At 35.5% G+C, this 20,561-nt stretch overlaps 2 protein-coding genes across 2 annotated transcripts in view; one reads left to right on the top strand and one right to left on the bottom strand.

The window, feature by feature from the left end:
* Positions 1–20,561, bottom strand: part of MCU (mitochondrial calcium uniporter) — a 145,408-nt gene that overhangs the window by 110,547 nt on the left and 14,300 nt on the right. The window lies entirely within an intron of this gene.
* The window catches only part of jv (javelin), a 101,834-nt gene that overhangs the window by 76,399 nt on the left and 4,874 nt on the right, over positions 1–20,561 (top strand). The window contains exon 2 of the mRNA XM_089736812.1: positions 19,581–20,324. Within this exon, the coding sequence (XP_089592938.1) occupies positions 19,581–20,324 (744 nt within the window). The remainder of the gene's footprint in view (positions 1–19,580; positions 20,325–20,561) is intronic.

Raw genomic sequence — 20,561 nt, forward strand, 5'->3', positions numbered from 1 at the left:
TTGAATGAAGGCTCACAGTACTTCTTGCCATCAGCAATTGTTAGGGAGAATCCTTAATTAGTCAAGTGTTTACAATAAAAAACGGCATACGCTATGATTACTTTTACTACGTAGTATCGGGATGTTAATCTTCATGTGACGGGTACCCCGCATCGCTTAGCTAGTGTATTAAAATGAGAATGTGTTTGCTTGACTAACAAAAAAAAGCAGATACCTCGAAAAACAAAGCCTCTTTTAAACTTCACTCAAGACAAAAATTGTATGATATTTTTTTTATATTTTTTGTAGGTGTTGACGTAAGCTTGTTTAATTTTGTTTAGTACAGATTAGTTATGTTCGTCTGGCTCAATGAAGCGGCTTATTACCGAATAGGAAATACAGTAATGATGTAACATGACCGCGAAGCTAGAGGAAAACAATTAGCTACGCTGTATGGTAGTTAAACGTCTTCAATGTAAATCGCAGGTATTATCCGACATTATTGTACGCTTTAGACGCAGCGCTTATAATATCGGTCGCTAAGTTTCGCATACATTATTCGTATTCATAAATCGTGTTAGAGTAATGTGGTTTGTAATCAATTATTTCATCGTTTTTATTGTTTAAGTGCGAACAGTTTAGAAGTTTCGAGAACTACACGACACGGTCAGACTATTCAGAATATTCGACTATTATTATTCAATTTTGTTACAAATAAGCCGTGCTCATTTTCAAAAATATCTTTAGAATTTTGTTTTACAATCTGACGGAATTGGTCTAATCCAATTGTTGCTAATTTGAATTATTGCAATCATATAAGCAATGTGAAGGATCTCTTCATGGGTTCTCACGATCGGTAACCAATTAACAACTGTATTTACTTTTTCAATGCCAAAAACGATAGTATTGCGTAAGAGCATACACCAACGTATGTATAATCACATTGGCACGGTCAACGCGACTTATTTCAACAGGTCAAACATTAGCAATTATATCTGTAACTGTCAAAATTATTTAAATCAAACGGAATCACAAATTGTTTTAATTACTTACGTCCTTTTCGGTTTTCGTTCGTTATATTAAACATTTTCTGGCTAAATTTAAATTTAAACACGGCCACGATTTATACACGTCACGATTTATAAAGTATATATTGATTTTTCAATAACCTTCCTTTCGTTAAATAGCACGTAAATTTACCTGCACACGAAATATATAAATTTGAATATTCAATCACATAATTTCGTTTTAAAGTAAATGTTGTATGAACTTATTCTGACTGTCGTTCACAAAGCATGTCGCAAAAAACAGTTACGATCATTGTTGGCAGATTTTATTTTTCTTCTTGGGCTGTTGTTGAAAGCAATATGATATAACAGTCTGAGTTTGAAAAACGACCAGACAATTTTGACAACAAACAAAACATAGGTTTCCTTTTGTAACACATCAGTCTAAGTACATTAAAATAATGACCACGACCACTCTGCCAAGAGTGCAAACGACTGGGAAGAAGAATTAAAATAATAAATAAAATTTACATTTGGACAGCTCAGCATACAATTGACCTTTTCATTTTTGATCGACTTCAAAAAAAGATAGATGCTTATTTATTTTTCTTTTATGCGTGTTATCTCAGAACTTTTTTCTAAATGAACCGATTTTGATGACAATTTTTGATTTGAAAAAAATTTTTTGGAATTTATTTTTTTCCTTTTATCTCATTTAAATTCTATAAAATTTAAGCAGTAGCTTTTAAGTTATCCTGAATAATGCACATTTAATTAAGTTCGACTACATAAACGATATTGTTATTTTATTCTATGGAAGACCGGTTTCTTCATTTGCTAAAAATTTTTCTATCTAATATTTGGATGAAAATTATTTTTATGTCGAAACCTCCAAAAAGTGGACCTAGCGACTATTGGCTTGACAACGATGATCATGTAATTTATCATGACTATATTTCCTTTGTTTCACAAACCTATGAAAATAATACACTAATAATCGAAACGCAATCACTATTCGAACGAAATCACAAAACCGAAACAAAATAAAAAAATTCTGAAAAAAAAACAAAACAAAAGATGACTTTTCATCCGAATCTTGATAACGTAGGTAAATAAACAGAGAACCTTGCGCAATCTGTTTTCTGATGATCTTGACATAATTGTGAACCTGCCCGGCAATGCGACGCGACTCATTCAGTCATGCGGGCTTTAAAATTTACGTTGCTTACCTTTGTATCGAAAAATTCAAAAACAAAAAAAAAAACTACAGTTTGAAGTTCAAGTTACATATTTTTTTGTTTAAATTATTTTTAAAATGAATTTATGACTGGGTATTGCCTATTTTTGTCCCGAAGCAACCCAACGTTTTAGTTTTGAGAGTGGAGCATTTGTTTTGCCAAATTAATAAAATAATAATCATAAATAGTAATAAGCCTTTTATTCCATACAAATAGTAGGTAACATACATATTTCAAATATAAAGAACAAAAAAAAGTGATGCTATTGCTCCCCTCTTCCCTCCTTCCTCATCGTTTAAAAATTATAAAAGGTTCCAAAGTATTTTAAAAAGTTGCCAAAGTAATGGAAGGCAATAAATATTAACAAGGTGGCCTCGGTAATCGATCAATATCAGATTGTCTATGAACTCATACTCATCCTAGCTAATAAAAACGACACAAAAAAGTTAAGTAAATAGCGTATCAGTTAGGCTCCATAAAAAAAATTGAGAAATAATGATCAATAACGCTATATAATTTGGTTGGTATTCTGTTTTATGTTAATGAGTACCTCATTGTTACTAAATAACTATCAAATATTTATTGCAATAATTGTCAAGGATACGATTTAGGCACTACGCGACGAATACCATAGTGTACAAATTAGGAACGAAAAAACCCTAACAGTTTAAAAACAAACTGGCAATTAATTTTGGATCTGTAAGTTACTATTTTTATTCTTAAATCAATATCTTGTCTATTATACTACTAAAGCCAAATGCGAAATCTGTGTCAACGAATTTGATTGGCAGTGACTTGAAGAATTCATAAGATAGTAATGAAGGTGTATATTTCGGATAATTTCAAAAGTCATTACAAGTGGAACACGATGGCCGCTCATTTTGAACTGGAATTATTATTAAAAAAAAACACAATCTAAAAGAACTAGGTTACAACGACTGCAATATGAAAATTAAGATTCAATCACGATTGAGTTCTATCTTCATATTTTAATTATTGTCAAAAAAATAAACAAATGTTTGTCACTACACACATTGAAAAACATTAACAATATATATACGGTAAAAAATATTACGTTACTTAATAATACTAATTTCTTGTCATCTCTTTATTTTTACTTCGTTTAAATCATCACATTAAGAAAACCAGATTATTTAAAAAATCTCGTTACGATTATGTGTACCAACCAGTGAGTGATATATTAAGATAACCGTTTCAATACATAACGAACGCTCTTTTCAATGTAATAACATCCAATTCGAATCGATTCAGTTCTGGTATTCATTATTCTCAATTGTTATTTGTTTAATGCTAGTCAACCCGGACGAGATTTATTGGCCGGCCGAACTTTGATTTGACTTTGAGCCGTTAAGAAGCTTGATAGCGATCGCCAATCTGAAGATATTCTGATGAAACTTCATTGAAATCAGTCTAGCCGTTACGTAGTCTTATACAGAAAATATATATAATATATATTACACACGTTTGTATATACACACAGCGAAAAGAAAAAGAACACTACCACGTGCTTAGACCCGTTCACTGTAGCATTTAGCCCACTGAGTTTCTCGCCGGATTAGTGGGTCGTGTTTCCGATCCGGTGGTAGATTCTGCGGAGCACGGCTCTTGCTAGGGTTCGTCTTAGCAACAACGTCAGGTTTAAGCCCCAAGAGCTCACCTACTCGCCCGGTTACGCTGACATAGCCTCTCAAGGCTATCAGCTTAGGTAGGAAAAAAAATGTAGCATTTTTTTTAAGGATTTGTTAAGGATAGGAAGTGGAGGGAACTCGCAGGAAGGAAAAAACACAATGTCGGAATGTGCGGGCCATTAAGGCCACGCGGTGAGCTCTCCGCCGACTACCTTCCTTTCCTTATAACATTTCTTAGTCTACCCGATTAGAAATAAAATGTGCCACTCCCCTAATAAAAGCAGTATAGCTCTGAGATTTGGGCGATAACGATTGAGATTTATATCAATTTGGCCGACCGTATTTTCTCTTTAACTTCGGTAAACGCTAGTCATCAGCTGAGCCGTGAAGCACGTCTATCCGCATGAAAACGCCGATAAAAAGCTATTTTGATTCATACTAAATATTTATAATTTTTCATTAAGTGCAACATATTTATGACAAATTTCACCTTGACCGCCCGTTCCACACGACACGAACAACAGCAGTTGTTTTGTTTCCCACTTTATATTCACTTTTAAGCTATTTATCGACTTCGGTTATGTTCACGAGACGTTACAGCCTATTATTACACCAGATTCTATTTTTGAATTGTGCTGTACTTTTCAAATCTCATTTACTGTTTGGTCTTATTTCGTATAAAGGAAATACGAATTTTCTGTTGAAAGGTATCATGACCGCCTGGTCATGATACCTGAAATCATGATTTCAGGTATCACCTGTCATGATTACGCTGAAACATACATGCCTATGTATGTTTCAGCGTAAACTCAATTAATGTATTATAAGACCTGTAATGATTGTTGGTTTAGTAGTTAATGATAGCTGTGCTACCTGGTCCTAGTTCAATTCTAATTTCTTTCGTATCACGTAAAGTCATTTATTATTCAGGGTATAAGCAAACTCGTTTTTTGTCTCGTATGTGTGTTGTTAGCACCACTAACAACAAGAGAAAATTCTAACTTGGGGTCTGTTCTTTTTCCTATCTATGCTTGCCTTGAGAGGTTATTTCAGCTTCTCCTTGACGTGTAGGTGAGCTCACGGGGCTCAAACCGGAGTGTTGCTAACACTAGCCCTAGCTAGAGCAATGCTTCGCAGAATCTACCACCGGATCGAACACGCGACCCACTGAGAAGATCCGGCGAGAAAATCAGTGGGCTGTGTCTATGGGTTAATTTACTCATCGAGCCCTTTGTCGCAAGCGATGGGTTCGACGAGGACGGTGACCGATGCTTGAGGTACCTAAAAGCACCGTTAATGGATCGGGAGGATCCGTAATGACGTGTTTAGGGTGACGTCGACTGTTTACCATTCGGTCCTGAGGATCGGGTACAGTGAGTTACGTAAATATGAAACGTGAAAAGAAAAAGAATGTTGATTTAAATGTTTCTATATCGATCTTGAATATCAAATTAATTTATTACTCGTCAACAAGGCACACCTACTTACTGACCAGCGTATGTATCACGCTTGTACAAGAACCTTGATTATATAGAACGATAAATTAATGAACACGCAACATACTCAATTCGTATTAAATTTTTTTAAGGAAAGTTGTTTCGCGGTTTCGTAACAATCCATGGTTATTCAAATTACAGTACGTATGTAGTGTCATGTGCTTGTCAATAGGTGGTATACCTTGACGATTACTTTATCCGATCGCTGAGAAAACTATTATCGGATTTGTAAATCATTTACTGCCCAACATACATTCCATTATGGTAATCGAAATAATTAGGTTGAATTAAGCAATAATGTTTTAAGTCTTGCTCTGTAAGTGTTTGGATGTGAAGAACGTGGGTTTATAACTTTGTTTTGTTCGTAATTAACATTAAAACAGGACTGTCATTGTGTTTTATTTGTGTCGATTTTTTTAGTCGTATTAATAAATTGATTGGAAGCACGGTTTATATATACATATATTATTTATATGCTGTTTATTTTATCGTCATTTAAAATTGACAACGATTGTTTTTAAAATAAACGTCTGTTTAATATAGTTATACTGCATTATTTAGAGGTATTTCAAAAACGCACTTGTGATGAAAACAGTAGGCAGCAGCGTGGCTCTGCCCCTGGCATTGCTGACGTCCATGAGCGACGGTAATCACTCACCATCAGGTGGACCGTATGCTCGTCTGTATATACGGCAATAAAAAAATAAAAAAGATTAACACCACGATGTCTACATCTGCTGTGGTGAACAGTGCATCCGATGTACCAATGCGATTGAGACATCATCAATCGATGGCCTCCGGTCGCCGTTCCGACATCAAGTGTTCTGCGCTGAGCTGGTCTGCCTCCTCTATATATAAAAATAAATCCTGACCACACTTTACAGTCACTAATCCTATTTATACAGTGCACCTATTGCAATATCTCATGCTTATCGTCTACACACGTTGATGACACGGTTAAGAACATAAAGTGGAGACAGTTTATATACAAAGTTTCAACGGAAAAGCTACGTGGTACCCCTAAAATATGAACATAAATACAAACTTACTGATATTTTTTTATTGCTTAGCTGGGAGGACGAGCTCACAGCCCACTTAGTGTTAAAGGGTTACTGGAGGCCATAGACATCTACAACATAAATGCACTACCCACCCTGAGATATAAGTTTTAAGGTCTCAGGTAGTTACAACGACTGCCGCACCCTTCAAACCGAAATGCATTACAGCTTCACGGCAGAAATAGACAGGGTGGTGGTACCTACAGGTGCGGACACACAAGAGATCCTACCACCAGTATAATTGATATGATATGATATTACTGACTACATTAAATCTTGTCCTAATTTTATTCGGGCTCAAAGAAATACGTTTTGATAAGTATCGACAATACACTCTCTGGAATACGAAAAGTTAGAAAAAAAGCTATTTTGTTTATACCCCAGTTATCTCGTGTTGTTTCATAACTCTACTGTGGAACTCCACAAACTTATCTCGACGACGCGACCATAGCATCCGGCAAATATAATTTCACACTCCGATGGAAGTGAACGGGCTCTCTTTATCTTTCTTTGATAAACTTTTCTTATCTTTCTTCGGTAATTTACCATTGTTTATAATTTTTTTTAACAAGGAATAACAATATTTTAGCATCGGGAAGGCGGTTTAAATGCAACATGAACTACGTCCAAATACTATGAAAGGGCTATCGTGAGTACATAATCTTAAACCAATTTCTCATTAACTAACGAACTGATTGACATAAACGTAATCATAAACATAGGGTAAACAGTGCGATTATTCACCACATAATTTTAGGGTAAACAGATTGACTATTTCAGTTCCTGAGTAAGCAGTTTAACTATTCTATTTATAGTCACAGTCTAAACACTTTTTACTGTTCACTTCTTAATTTTAGGGTAGTCAGGGATAATTAGACAAATCACTTCGAAATCTACTGTACACATTGACAGATCTTTTGCGTCATGAGATGTGAACACACCACATCCGAAAGTTTATCTTGGCCTCATGATAGATTAGGGAATACCACGACTCGTCCTCACGCGATAAGTTCACTCAAAACAGTTCAATCTCATTGACGAAAAAAATAAATTAGGAGTGTTTTTATATATAAGCTGTGCTTTTATCGATAAGCTCTTAAAAGGATTTTCATAATGTATTTCTTTTATAGTTTATTTTCTAGGAGTTACAATGAACCAGAGTATTGTCTTTGTTATATTTATTACATAGAAGGGTACGAGAGCTCACAGTCCATAGATATCACAACGCGAATAACGCCACCCACCTTATGACACAAGATTGATGACTCAATTTTATTTTGTAAAGGCTGTCCCACGCTTCAAATGGGAGCAGCGCTTTATTTCTTTGCGGCATAAATAGGCAATACCTGAGCATGCTTACAAAACGCCCTAACAGCAGTAAATACGCTTTATACGTTTTGCAAGTTCGACTTTTATTACTCCATATTATTACTCTATCGTGTATGTCGTTCGTGAACACTCGTTAGGAACGTTGTTTCTTAGGAAAAAACGGTAGCTGTAAACGGTAGCTGTATATATAATTTATATTTATGCCCAGTGGATCGCATCGCTTGATAGGATTAGGTACACCGGACGTCCTATACTTTAGGCAACGACGACAATGCAGTATTATCGCATTAATGAATTGTAAACCCACTGAGTTTGTCGACGAATCTTCTCAGAAGGTCGCGATTCCAACCCGGTGGTATTCTGCGAGCCATTACTAGGGTTAGTGTTAGCTAATTCTCTCAAGTTGAGCTTTTGAGTACACCTACCCGTCCGCGCATAGTTAGAATAGCACCTTAGGCTACAAAAAATTGTAATGTTGATGTTTTTTTTATTCATTTAGCAGCATTCAGAAAGCAGTAAATTCATTTACTACAGAACTGACTGATTTACTGATTTACTACAGAAATTGAATTTATTCCTTACCTTAAAATTAAATTGTTTTGAAAGGTTTACGTTGTGAAATTCGACTAATCGAAAAGTAAAATTTCCTTTTTATTGTCTGTACTAAACCAATTGTTCCTAAAACGCGTAGACTTCAAGACAGACAAATCATATAATATTTGGAATAAAATAAACCTAGTACAAAAACATTAAAAAAAACGCATTATATAACGTTTAAATCCAGACGTAAGATCTGCAACAAGCAGTTGCAGGCGTCTGAGATAATTTTAAAATAACCACGTTGTTTTGTACGAAAAAAAAACACGCTAAAGTCGTTATTTACTCGATCGATTACTCGAACGTTCTGGAAAATGTTATTGAATTTGTAAACGTTAAAAATTGACTACAAATCTAAATCGTACTAACAGCGGTATAATATAACTATACGTTACGACAGTTTACAAATACGAAAAAAAGAACGAACATTTGATAACTCAACAAAAGGCTTACTCACGAAACATGATCACATCCTGAATCACAATAGCAGTGTTTCATTCCTCTTCGCATGCCAAACGGCATCATAAATATTAGGGGGGAATGGCGGGAAAAGCAGAGACAATTCTGTGACGTCTGAAAAGCCTAAAAACATTCGATTTGTCTTGTCGACGTAGGTGTCAGTCTATTTTAGTTCCGTCTCTTGGACGTCGTTAATACCCACCGGGTGTACAGACGACGAATTTTTCTCTATCCGCCAAGAATAACACGGTGAGTAAACACAATTCGAAGATTCTACTCATTATGAGCTAATCGGTAATGTCTGCGTTTTAGACCGAATTAGAAATCTTTCAATTTTTCGTTACTATTTCTCATACTTATTTTACTACCGATTCCCCAGAGAGCAGTTACCCGTTTGCTTCTAAAAAGAAAGTTTTCTCTGTGTTTTTTCTCCAGATCGCTGCGATATTTTTACTTTATTTGAAAAAACTATTTGTAGAATTCGGTTTCGGTGGGCAATAGGGTTATATTTTGGTCTTTAGCAATGACACTGGCCGGCGTTAACTCTTTCGAATGACAGTCAAAAGACATTTTTTTTGTTTAATCCATATACCTCATAATAAAACCAATCGATATTACTCGTAGTAATAGCATTTACAAGTAACATAATATCGAATATCGTAGGAGCTAGTCATGTGACAATGATTTCACATTATCTTCATAATGATATACTCGATAAACTATACTAGTATAATATACTCGAAACACTTTCTGCTAAGTTTAAATCAGTTCAGCAGGTACACAAGCTGAACTGAATTTAATCGGGAGAATACGTTCGTAAGCGGGAAAGCTTTTAATAGCTTCAACAAACTAGTCACAACGTAAACTTTAATGACAGCTGTATGACAGCGTAGAACTAGATAAGCCGCTGCCAACAGAGATTCCGAGATTCCGTCATTATCAAATAGCTATCTGGTTTAAAATATGTTACAAAATGATTTGACTTTTTTTAAGGGATTTTATGACCTGGTAACTAAGACCTTTAAGTCATGTCTTATTTTAGTTTTTATTCTTATTTTTATGAAAAATGATAATATAGAGGGAGTAAAATGAAATGAATAGAAGATGATTAGATGAAGATCCCTTAGATAGAAGGGGGATGTAATGGGGCAAATTAACACCACACTGTCTCAAATGCCAACCCTACCTGCACGTGGTGCATCCTGCTGATTGACGAACAGGGCTCTGGTGACCGATAGATGGCGGAATAACCATCAACGAAAACCACTCGGTGCGGAAATCTCCTGGCCGGTAACGGGCAGCAGCATTACCGGTGCAAGGCACCGAGCACTGCGATCGCCAACCCGCCTGCCAAGCGTGGCGATTACGGCATAACCCCCCCTTATGGCAGCTACAAATAAAAAACGGCCCCCAGTTCCCGGCAGCTTTACTATCCCTGGCTACGGTAGCAGTCATTTTTTTTTTGGGGGAGGCCTATGTCCAGCAGTGGACTGCCGCAGGCTGATGATGAGAAAATGATTAATTTGAGACATTAATCAACTGGCATGAAACTAAAGGAAAAATATTATGTTGGATGAAAAATAATATCAGTTAAATGGTGGTCATTTACTGAGATTTTTTCAATGGACTTTTTGGAGGATTCCGAGAAGTTACGCCCAGCGGCTTTGTTTCATTTTCCCACATTTGTGCACTTTCACGGATATTAAACATTTAATAAACCAGCGTTATTACACATTTAAACCTGAAGAAACACTAAATAGACAAAACAAATCAACACAAAATCAAAATGAAAACAAAATGGCGTTCCCGCCAAAAAGTCCTGATTTTATTGATTATTTATACTACATATAACAATCAAAATACGAGAATACATTATACTCTTTTAGTACTTACTGAATAGATTTTGTTACAAATATTTAGTTATTAAAAATTGTATAGGACCATCGCAATATCCAGTACGAGTTCAAAACGTCATATATCGCACCGATTTAGTAACCAATAGTCATTGAAATTTCGACCTCAACACTCAAAGTGAGTGGCGGCATACACGTTGAGACATCTATGGGTCTTAGTAACCAAGTGACTCATTTTTTTATGAATAATGTGACAATTTAAATGACAAATTTAAGTATACCTACATTACTAAAAATATCAGATTTTAGACTGTAGATAATAGTTTTAGATAAGTTACAGATTTAAAACAACAATTATGTATGTGTGACCTTCTCGTCATACGAATAAATATTAAGAAAAATAACATAATAGCCAAATGTTATTATCTGGTAATACTAGTACTAATATTTACATCATGAATCACGTAAACCAATGATATCATTTATGTACATACCGATACTTATTGTATTTAAGTTACGATAATTGTACAAACAGAGAGGCACACATCGCAACTAGAGTGTCACGAACGGAGGAAAGTGCGGATGTGGGTAAGCTATTAAATATCGACCACATTCCGTGACAAACAAACATGAACAGACGTATGATTGACAAAAACCGGTAATTATCATTTTAGAACCGAGTAAACGCAACAATAATTTTTCATGTAGTTAATAATCAACTAAAGCATTTTACAATTTGCAAAATGGTATCATTAATTCTTTTTTAACGTATTATAACAGTTAATTTATGTTGTGTGGAAGCCTGCTATCTAATGAAAAAATACACCATAATTAGAGTACGGTATTAATGTTTTTTATTTTTTATTACCTTTGTAGACAGACGAGCATACGACCTACCTGATGGTAAATGGTTACCGTCGCTAATGGTCATCAGCAATGTCGGGGACAGAGCCAAGCCGCTGCATACTATTAAGTACTCTCCGCAAGCCTCATTTGAAGAAGGACATGTAGCGCTCGGGAAACACCGTGGAGGGGAGTTCATTCCAAAGACGGATGGTACGTGGCAGAAAAGATATTTGGAAACGCAATGTCGATGAATGCAGCGGTTTCAGATAATATGGATGAACTCTGTTCCGGTGGCGGGAGGTGTGATGATAAAAAGGAGATGAGGGGATCGTTTCGAATAATTCCTCAGAGCACTCCCCATGGAACATACCGTACAAAGCACAGAGGGAACCGAAGTCCCTCCGTAGACCCAGAGATTCCAAGTGATCCGCGAGAATTGGACTATCGACGATCCGAACGGCCCTTTTCTGTAATGGTCAAATGAAAGTTGCGGGTATTTTGGAGGCCCGGCCCAGAGGTGGGAGCAGTACTCCATGTGCTGGACTTGTGCTTTGTAAAGCGCAAGTCTTTGCCCAGGCGTGAAATACCGCCTCGCTCTATTGAGGACTCCCAACATTTTAGAGGCCAATTTGGCTGACTCCAATGTGTGCTTATAATTTGACCATAGTCACTATAAACAAACCATCAAATCAGTAATCCGCCAATAAATTTTCTAAAACTGAATATTTGGTAGGCCCTAGTAGCAAATCTGTGTGGACAGTTTCCACAGTTCTCTCTATATTGTGAAGCAATACGATCTGATTTAAAAGGTAAGACAATGACTCGGCTATACCACTAACATTGGTAACATCTATGAGCCACGATGACCGCTCACAAGCTAGGCCGTAAAAGTTCGTCTACCTACAAAGACAATATTTTGTACGATTGACTTCAACTTTCTGATGTTAATGGCAATAAGAACTGTAAACTTTCAATGGTTACTTAACATGACATGTGGCGTTAATTTTTTCATCTAGAGTAATAAAAAGAACCACCAGGTCATTCGTTGAAATTTAAACTAATAATTTTAGTAGTCAACACACTTAGCATGTCGGTTTTAGACATAATTGAAACCGTCCTTCTGACACCAAACTATTTTAAGTTTATACTGGAGTATGACCTAAATATCTAAATTCGCCAATTTGCCGCTAGGAATTCAAACGAAGTGAATACTGAACCATAAAATATGCACCGATTGCAATCGAGAGCATCCACTTAAGCATTTCGATTAGTTTCATATCGATTTTGAATTCTCCAGGTCAAATGGAGAGACAAGATCTTAAGGAGAAACCCTATTCGCTTATCAAAAAGAACTTCAAAGTGAACTCTTGAACGAAGAAAGCGTTGCCGGTCTAAGCGTAGACAAATAATAAATACATGCTTCTCAATTTAAAAAACAACACTCCAAGGAAACATTGTGAATACAGCCTATCGTTCCATCAAAATTGGTTAGGACAAAATAATGCTGATAAAACCTTTCATCACACAGTCTCATCACACGCACACTATAACGTACAAAATTTTAATTTGTAGAGTGGTCTGTGGCAGTACATAATTATTTATAAACATAACATTAAAACTCTAAATTAAATATTTACCTTAAACACATAATTTCCATTTTAAACATAAAAATGCGTCCGCCACTATTGACTTATTGAGCTTCGATGTATTAAACAAAACGTCGTCTGCGCTTGTAATTTTATTATCATAAAGACTTCAAATCGTTACATCAAAGAAGACGTCGACAAACCAACCAATTTTCAACCTAGCTATAAATCGCATACTTGTTTATTCTAATCCTCGACTTTTATGCGTCCAACTTCCCAAAATAATGTTTGACATCGGTTTAGAAAAGTTCTGTGTGCGTTTCTTTATGTTTTTAAAGTTAATGAGAGAGAGAGTCAGTATGTTTGGCTTAAGGCTTTGTCAAATTTATTTACATAATAATTTTAATATTAATTTCCGTTGTTGCTTTTGAATCACAAATTTAATTACCACACCTTTTCATCAGAACAGACATTTAACGTAGGCTCCTACTTGCAACGAAATATACTCAGTCACATAAGCACGTATGTGTAAGTGAATAAAATGAGCCTGAAGGTTTTGAGTTAGCAAAGCACCGACAGGTTATTAATACCTTAAGCTTAAGGTACCAATAGCTATAATAATAATATTTTAATTAAAAAAATAGATTGCCGTTTAACAATGCAGTGTTCCACATTACAAAGACATTATCTAACCTTGACATTGAATTGGCTTCCATTGAATTAGCTCTAGAGCATCGTAACGGTCATTTTAATGCCTATAAACGTAAGCTATTACGGTTAGTATACGTATTCCGGATGAATACTCGTTTGATAAATTCACGTAATAAGTATCGTAGTCCATATCTGCGTCTCTATTTATATGGTTACGTCTTAACTCAGCTGTCACTTGTTTATTTGGCTTGAAATTAACTATACATTCCATTTCTAAAAAAATATTTTCAAATTTACAATGATTTATTGTGTTCACTGTAGAATATCTCCGGTATCCAGTTGTTTAGTGCAATCACATTTGGCGCTCGTATCCGTCGACTAAAAATAATGTAACCACTGTCTTGAATACAAGAGTACATTAGTACAGTCCTACAGGTTCGTGCCGGGAATAAGATAATATATTAAGACGAGCGAAGAAAAAGTATTTTAGGTCACCGTTATACATTCACCTCGGAACGTAAACATTTCAATTTAAAACAATTTGTAGTGTTTCAGAGACATTTATACTCAATGATACACAAGCGTCTTGTATTACTCGATAGATAGGTTAGGCTTACACATACGATAGGCATAGACTGTGGACTGTTATGCATACCTAATATAGTTCATAAGTCAGGATTCATTTTTTTTCCTACGTATTCTAGTAACTTTAAAGGGTTATTCTAGATTCACCATGCTAGTAGGTGAGCTTACGGAGCTCAAACCGGAGTGTCGCCAACACTGACTCTACCAAGAGCCGTGCTTCGCAGAATCTACCACCCGATCGGAAATGCGACCCACTGAGTAGATCCGGCGAGAAACTCAAGGGGAGGATTCATTATTAATATACATATTGCTTATACTTTCTCCTTTATTTATTTATTTATTTCGTAATTATATCTACCTTGCCCATTTCGTATATCCATATGTCTTAGTGGTCCTACATGATTATGGCATACAGATATACCTATTGGACATTATCAACTTATGAAGGCTGTAAACATAAATATTAAAAAAATATATTTTAATTTAAGTATTGTTGCAACGTAATTGTGCCATCTAGTATGAAGTTATATTGAATATTTATGTATTTTCCTAATGTCTCGACCTCGAAAAACTTTAATTTTTAGAACAATTATTTCAAGAAATATTTCTCTGAAAATGTTCCGGTAGAGGTCTTTAACACACAAGAGCCAATTCAATTTGAAAATTTGACGTCTTGAATATCGGACCTTACGCTTGTGTGAATATCTACAAATCACAATCGAATTCCCGCGTTATAGGGCGATGTCTCCGCAGTGCCAAGGTTTTAAATATTAATAGAATTTATCGCACTCGCCGGGGTAATAGAAACCATTGACGACGCCATCGATTGTAGACAAAGAATTAGGTAGATTCACAAATCAATGACAGTGAAATAGATGTCTGATAATATATACGAGCTAACATTCTTATGTAGATATTTTTATTGATAAATTTAATTATAACAGTGGCTTCCATAAATTAGTTGATTAACCGAAATAACTCTAATTTTAAAAGTGATCTATTTTCTGACTAAATCTGCAAATTTCTGAACACAGACTTTTATAATATTAATTCAGTTTCAGCTTTCATCTATCGTCACGTCGCGCATTTTACGGTTCTTGTTATTTTAGGATATAAAATATTTAAAAAAAAACAAAGGTCGCGAAACTTCTTTCGCCACTTAAAAGATGTCGGCCGCTCCTAATTTCGTCTTGAATTACCGCCCAATTGACGAGTCTTCTTCGTCGTGTGAATTGTTGAATGCGATAGTACAAAGTTCTTTTGAGTTTAAAAATCGTATCGGTCACGCAGCGGTAGATAAGTTAACATTAAACCGATTCTGAATTTGAATTTATGCTCATTTTACCATTGAACTTTAACGTCGCTAGGATCTTCAACGTATATACGTCCAATACAAAACTAGATTACAGGTCTTTCTCGTATATCCGTTTTGGCAAACTCTCAAATAAAATCTGCAGATGTCGTGCGCTTTAGAACTCGTTAAAATGTCTCGGTAGTCGACCGTTAAATCCTTCGCAAAAATTACGTATGAACGAGAATACGTTCAGAACTTTTGACTGTATAAATTATATCTAATAGTTATTTAGTTACGATCAATATGGCACTCATATTAATATAGCCGTTTTAAGGAAATAGTTTATATTACCTACAAACTATATTTTAAATATATGTTTATCAAAATGTAACGGTATCGCACATTACTCATTGAAGTAATTATGATGTAATGTTTACCTATAATTTTTAAATAAAATAGACATGCAAAGTTGTTCAGTGTGAAACCTACGATCCTCCGTAATGTTAAATATTTCAGATGCACCTGCCCAAAAATAATCTAAACAACTACTACGTTATACTGCTTTAGAATAATCGCTTAAGGTATATGCGAGGTCGTTGTCAACGCCAATTGCTGGCAGGAAGCCAATATTGTTCGCCCCCTACGTTTTGATAATCAGTACGGTTCATAAACTTTTGATGTAATAAAAATATATATATTTAGATTACTTTTAGATTATTAAACAACTATCTTTTCGTTTTTATTTGGCGTGGGTGGGAGACTCTTGCTCAGCAGTGGGATAAAATGTAGCTAATGACTGTCTCGATGGCACAGCAGCAGATGCTGGGCCGCGAAGGTTGTGAGTTCGAATCCCTTAAGAATGTTTCGTGTATAGAACAAGTCTGTCTCTGAGTGTTTAATTTATATATTTGTTTATATTTGAACATATAATATAAGTATCTCTGAACATCTCTGGTTCCCTGATGCCCTGATCAGGAATTAGTTACGTTTCATTTCATACGTATTCTAATACTTAACAATTTTCGTTTGTATGAACGACGAAGGTATTATTCAGATTTGAATATTGTAAAACTACCCTCCATTATTCTATAAAAATATTTCCTGAGGGAATCCTAATATTAGGCCATGTATAATCACACATGTGATTATGTCCAATTATTTATTCATAATATTATCTCTCAAGTTTCAACCAATTTCCATATAGAATTTCGTAAAATGTCGATTTTGTAGTTTAGGCGTGAAAACAGACAGAAAGACTTACTTTCGTATTAATATGATTATTATTTACTATGCAACTTTTAAAATAATACAAGTATATATAACATTGAACTCTATAATTATTGAAGTTACGACAGTATTTTGCGAAATCCGATTTGAATGAAACTTATGAACATTACATGAAAAGCAGCGTGTACACGGGGCAACAAGCGAACAGCCAGACGAACAAAAGATTATAAAAAAGACCGCTGTTTTATATTCTCGTCTTGGCTCTCCTTTCTTTACTCGCTTTGTATACTTACTAGTTTACTAGCGACCCAACCTCGGTTCGCTTCGGGGACCATAATTTATTATTGATTTTATTGACCTTTCCTTTATATGTACAAATCTGAACTGAAATATAGAATATTCAATAGCGAACCGTTTGTAGTACGACCATGAGGCTTTACAACGTGACTCTCAAAATACTTTCGTGAGGACAGCTAATTCCACTATCAACTTTTTTAAACATACTCACTTCTGGTTGCTTCTGGCAATGCATAGAGCAACAAAAGTACTTTACGCCCTTTTAATTGACACACCATGTCAATTGAAGCCTGTCAACGTATTTTCCATCAGACATGTGTTGGTAAAAGTTCACTGTTTTACCTTGAAAGTTGACATAAAATTTTCTTGGATAACTCCTGTTGCTCCAAATGATTTTGAACATTTGAAAGTAATTTGCTCGTGTTGTGTATTGCTCGTTTTGAGTCAAAAAAATGTTTAGAATCTGGCCCATTTCCGGTAACCAATGAATGTAGTGGCTCTGGTGACGGTGCCAATTGCGTCAAATTGACTTGACCGCTCGCGCAACACAATCCAGGAGCTTCATTTTTAATGATTTTTATTTATTTATTGCTTAGGTGGTTGGACGAGCTCACAGCCCACCAGATGTTAAAAGTGGTTACCGGAGCCCATAGACATCTACAACGTAAATCCGCCACCCACCTTGAGATATAAGTTCCAAGGTCTCAGTATAGTTACAACGGCTGCCCCGCCCTTCAAACCGAAACGCATTATTACTGCTTCACGGCAGAAATAGGCAGGGCGGTGGTACCTATCCGCGCGGGCTCACAAGAGGTCCAGTAATTACGCAAATTATAATTTTGCGGGTTTGATTTTTATTACACGATGTTATTCCTTCACCGTGGAAGTCAATCGTGAACATTTTTTGAGTACATATTTCATTAGAAAAATTGGTACTCGCCTGAGATTCGAACACTGGTGCATCGCTCAACACGAATGCACCGGACGTCTTATCCTTTAGGCCACGACGACTTCAAAATCTTTCATCGACTTCAAATTCTTTAAACGCCTTGCAATATTGGCATACAACGTTCATTGATCGAATAGCATCGATATGCTGTGAACTGTTAAATACAGATTTTTTACATCCTCTTATGCATTTTATCAATATATAACTCCAACCGAAGCATTCTCTTTGACGATATTTGAAGCAAGTATTCTATCAATGTTATGGTCTAGCGTCGTAAGGTTACGTTAGAAAATTTAATATTGTGGTTAAGTATTCTTAATTTTTCGCGCAATTTCCTTAATTTTTTCTTTCATAAAAACCTACCTACAAGAACCTTCTCCTGATAATAACAAACATAACAAACAAAGAATTATCGAAATCGGTCCAGTCTTTCACGCATGATGCCATGACCAAGGGAAATAGGGATTCATCTTTATACATATAGATTTTAATATCGTATATATTAAAACAGAAAGTATTGTTAACAGTTGTATCCGAATTGAATATATGAATCGTTTCTCTACAAGAAATGTACATATTTGACCAATTTTAATGTTGATCGAAATATTGTTTCAATATTATACACAACTACCACAATTAAGCCGTTAAAAAAAAAAAAACTAATTATGTGGTGTCGTGGGACACCAGGTAGGAACGAAGTTCCTTCGGCTAATGTAGAATCGACACAATTTGCAAAAAAAAATCGTGCTCAATTTTATGATGGTTTTCTTGATTTTTCTCTTAAATTTTGCTGATTAGTTTTTATTTAAGTACAGGAAAGTATTTAGGAAATTCAGTATTTTAGGAAATAATAAATTACGTAAAATAAAAATAAAATCGTAATTAAAATTATCAATTAAAATAACAAAATATGTCTCTTTATTTTTGTTTGACAACATAAAATTACATAGAAATAGAAATAATTATAAAATAGAGAGAGAAGGGATGAGAGAACGAAACGAAAGAGGGAGAAAGAGAAAGGTATTATACACTACTCGCTTGTGTATACGACTGTCGCGCCTGCGCACGTCTCATTTAACGGTTTTATTCCACGCACTTTTTTCCACGGATTTTTTCTTACGGTTTTACTATCACATTTTTTTCAGTTCGGTCGCGCAGCAAAATCCCTATCCCCTCCAAGCCTGCCGTAAGGAACTTCCTTCCAATAATAAAAGATCTACTAAAAATAAGTATTTCCCATTAATTATGGTAACATAAACCATCCACAGTTACTGGGCCTCGGGTGATTATAGAGAAATTTACTCTTTAAGATTTAATACAGACCATAATAAGCAAATATTTACATAAATACTTCATATTTATAGGTGTGTGTGTGTACTCTCAGCTGATGAGTCAAATCCGGCACACCAAAAACAACTTATCTAATGCAAACATCATTATCTAGCAGTCTTAATCTAATCTGAACCATCTTACGTTACAGGCACTCGGTGGACTCGGTCGCGTCGTATTCTAGCCAGAATCACGTTGACCGTATAAGAGCGCAGAATTACTCAACGGCTTCTTGTCAAGACGAAGGCGACTTCGGATCGATCAAGACAAGCCTATTCAGACGATCTGTAGAATCAAACAAACGGCCGGAAAGCGTTACATCTAACTCCAGCTCCACAAGAAGCCGTCTTCGAGAACTTGTCGAAAGGAAATCGAGTCAGGACGAGCACAAGACCGCGGCGAACACCGTTGGTGACATACAATATTTTGAAAACCCTGCTGAAACATTAGAGTTTGATAAGCCGCGTAATTCTTTGGACTCAAAGAAGAGTCAAGAGGCACGCCCCAAAAAAAGAAAACTCTCAAAGGGCAAAGAAAAAGAAGAAAGCAATACCAAAACAAAGAGCGAAAAGTATCAAAGTAAGCTTGCTGAATACTACAAGCTTCCTTTACAGTTGCCACAGGACGAATTTTATCAGCATCTAACAAGATCAAAGGCAGCCGAAGAGCTCTTGCAAAAAAGGTTTGCTAATTCTGATTCCGAATTCTGTAATAGTTACGGAAGACTGTGCAAGCATAAAGAACCGGAAGGATCGAATTTAAGACGCAGTCGAAGTTTAGCTGTGATCAGAGAAGAAACCTTCACCGACCTTCAAATCCAAAATCACGGCAAAAGTAAGAGGTCACAACTCATTCCTCGCGCCCGTTTATTTGAAAAGCCCTGCTTCAAAGACAGGTGAGTTTTATCTTTTACATATTGAGCAATGGCCTTGATTTACGATAAGAAAGGATTTTTATTTTGATGTTCATCCCAAATTATTTCCGTTGGAGACATTATTTATCTATAATATTTATTTTTAACAATATTATATATTTTTCCAAAAGTTCGTATTATGAATCCAACACCTTAGGTGCCCGCCTAATTTTTGAGAAATGTGCCTCGTCTCTAACAAATTAAAGGCATTGCCATAGT

The sequence above is a fragment of the Bombyx mandarina genome, chromosome 22 (genome assembly GCF_030267445.1).
Source record: "Bombyx mandarina strain Sakado chromosome 22, ASM3026744v2".
Taxonomy (NCBI): domain Eukaryota; kingdom Metazoa; phylum Arthropoda; class Insecta; order Lepidoptera; family Bombycidae; genus Bombyx; species Bombyx mandarina.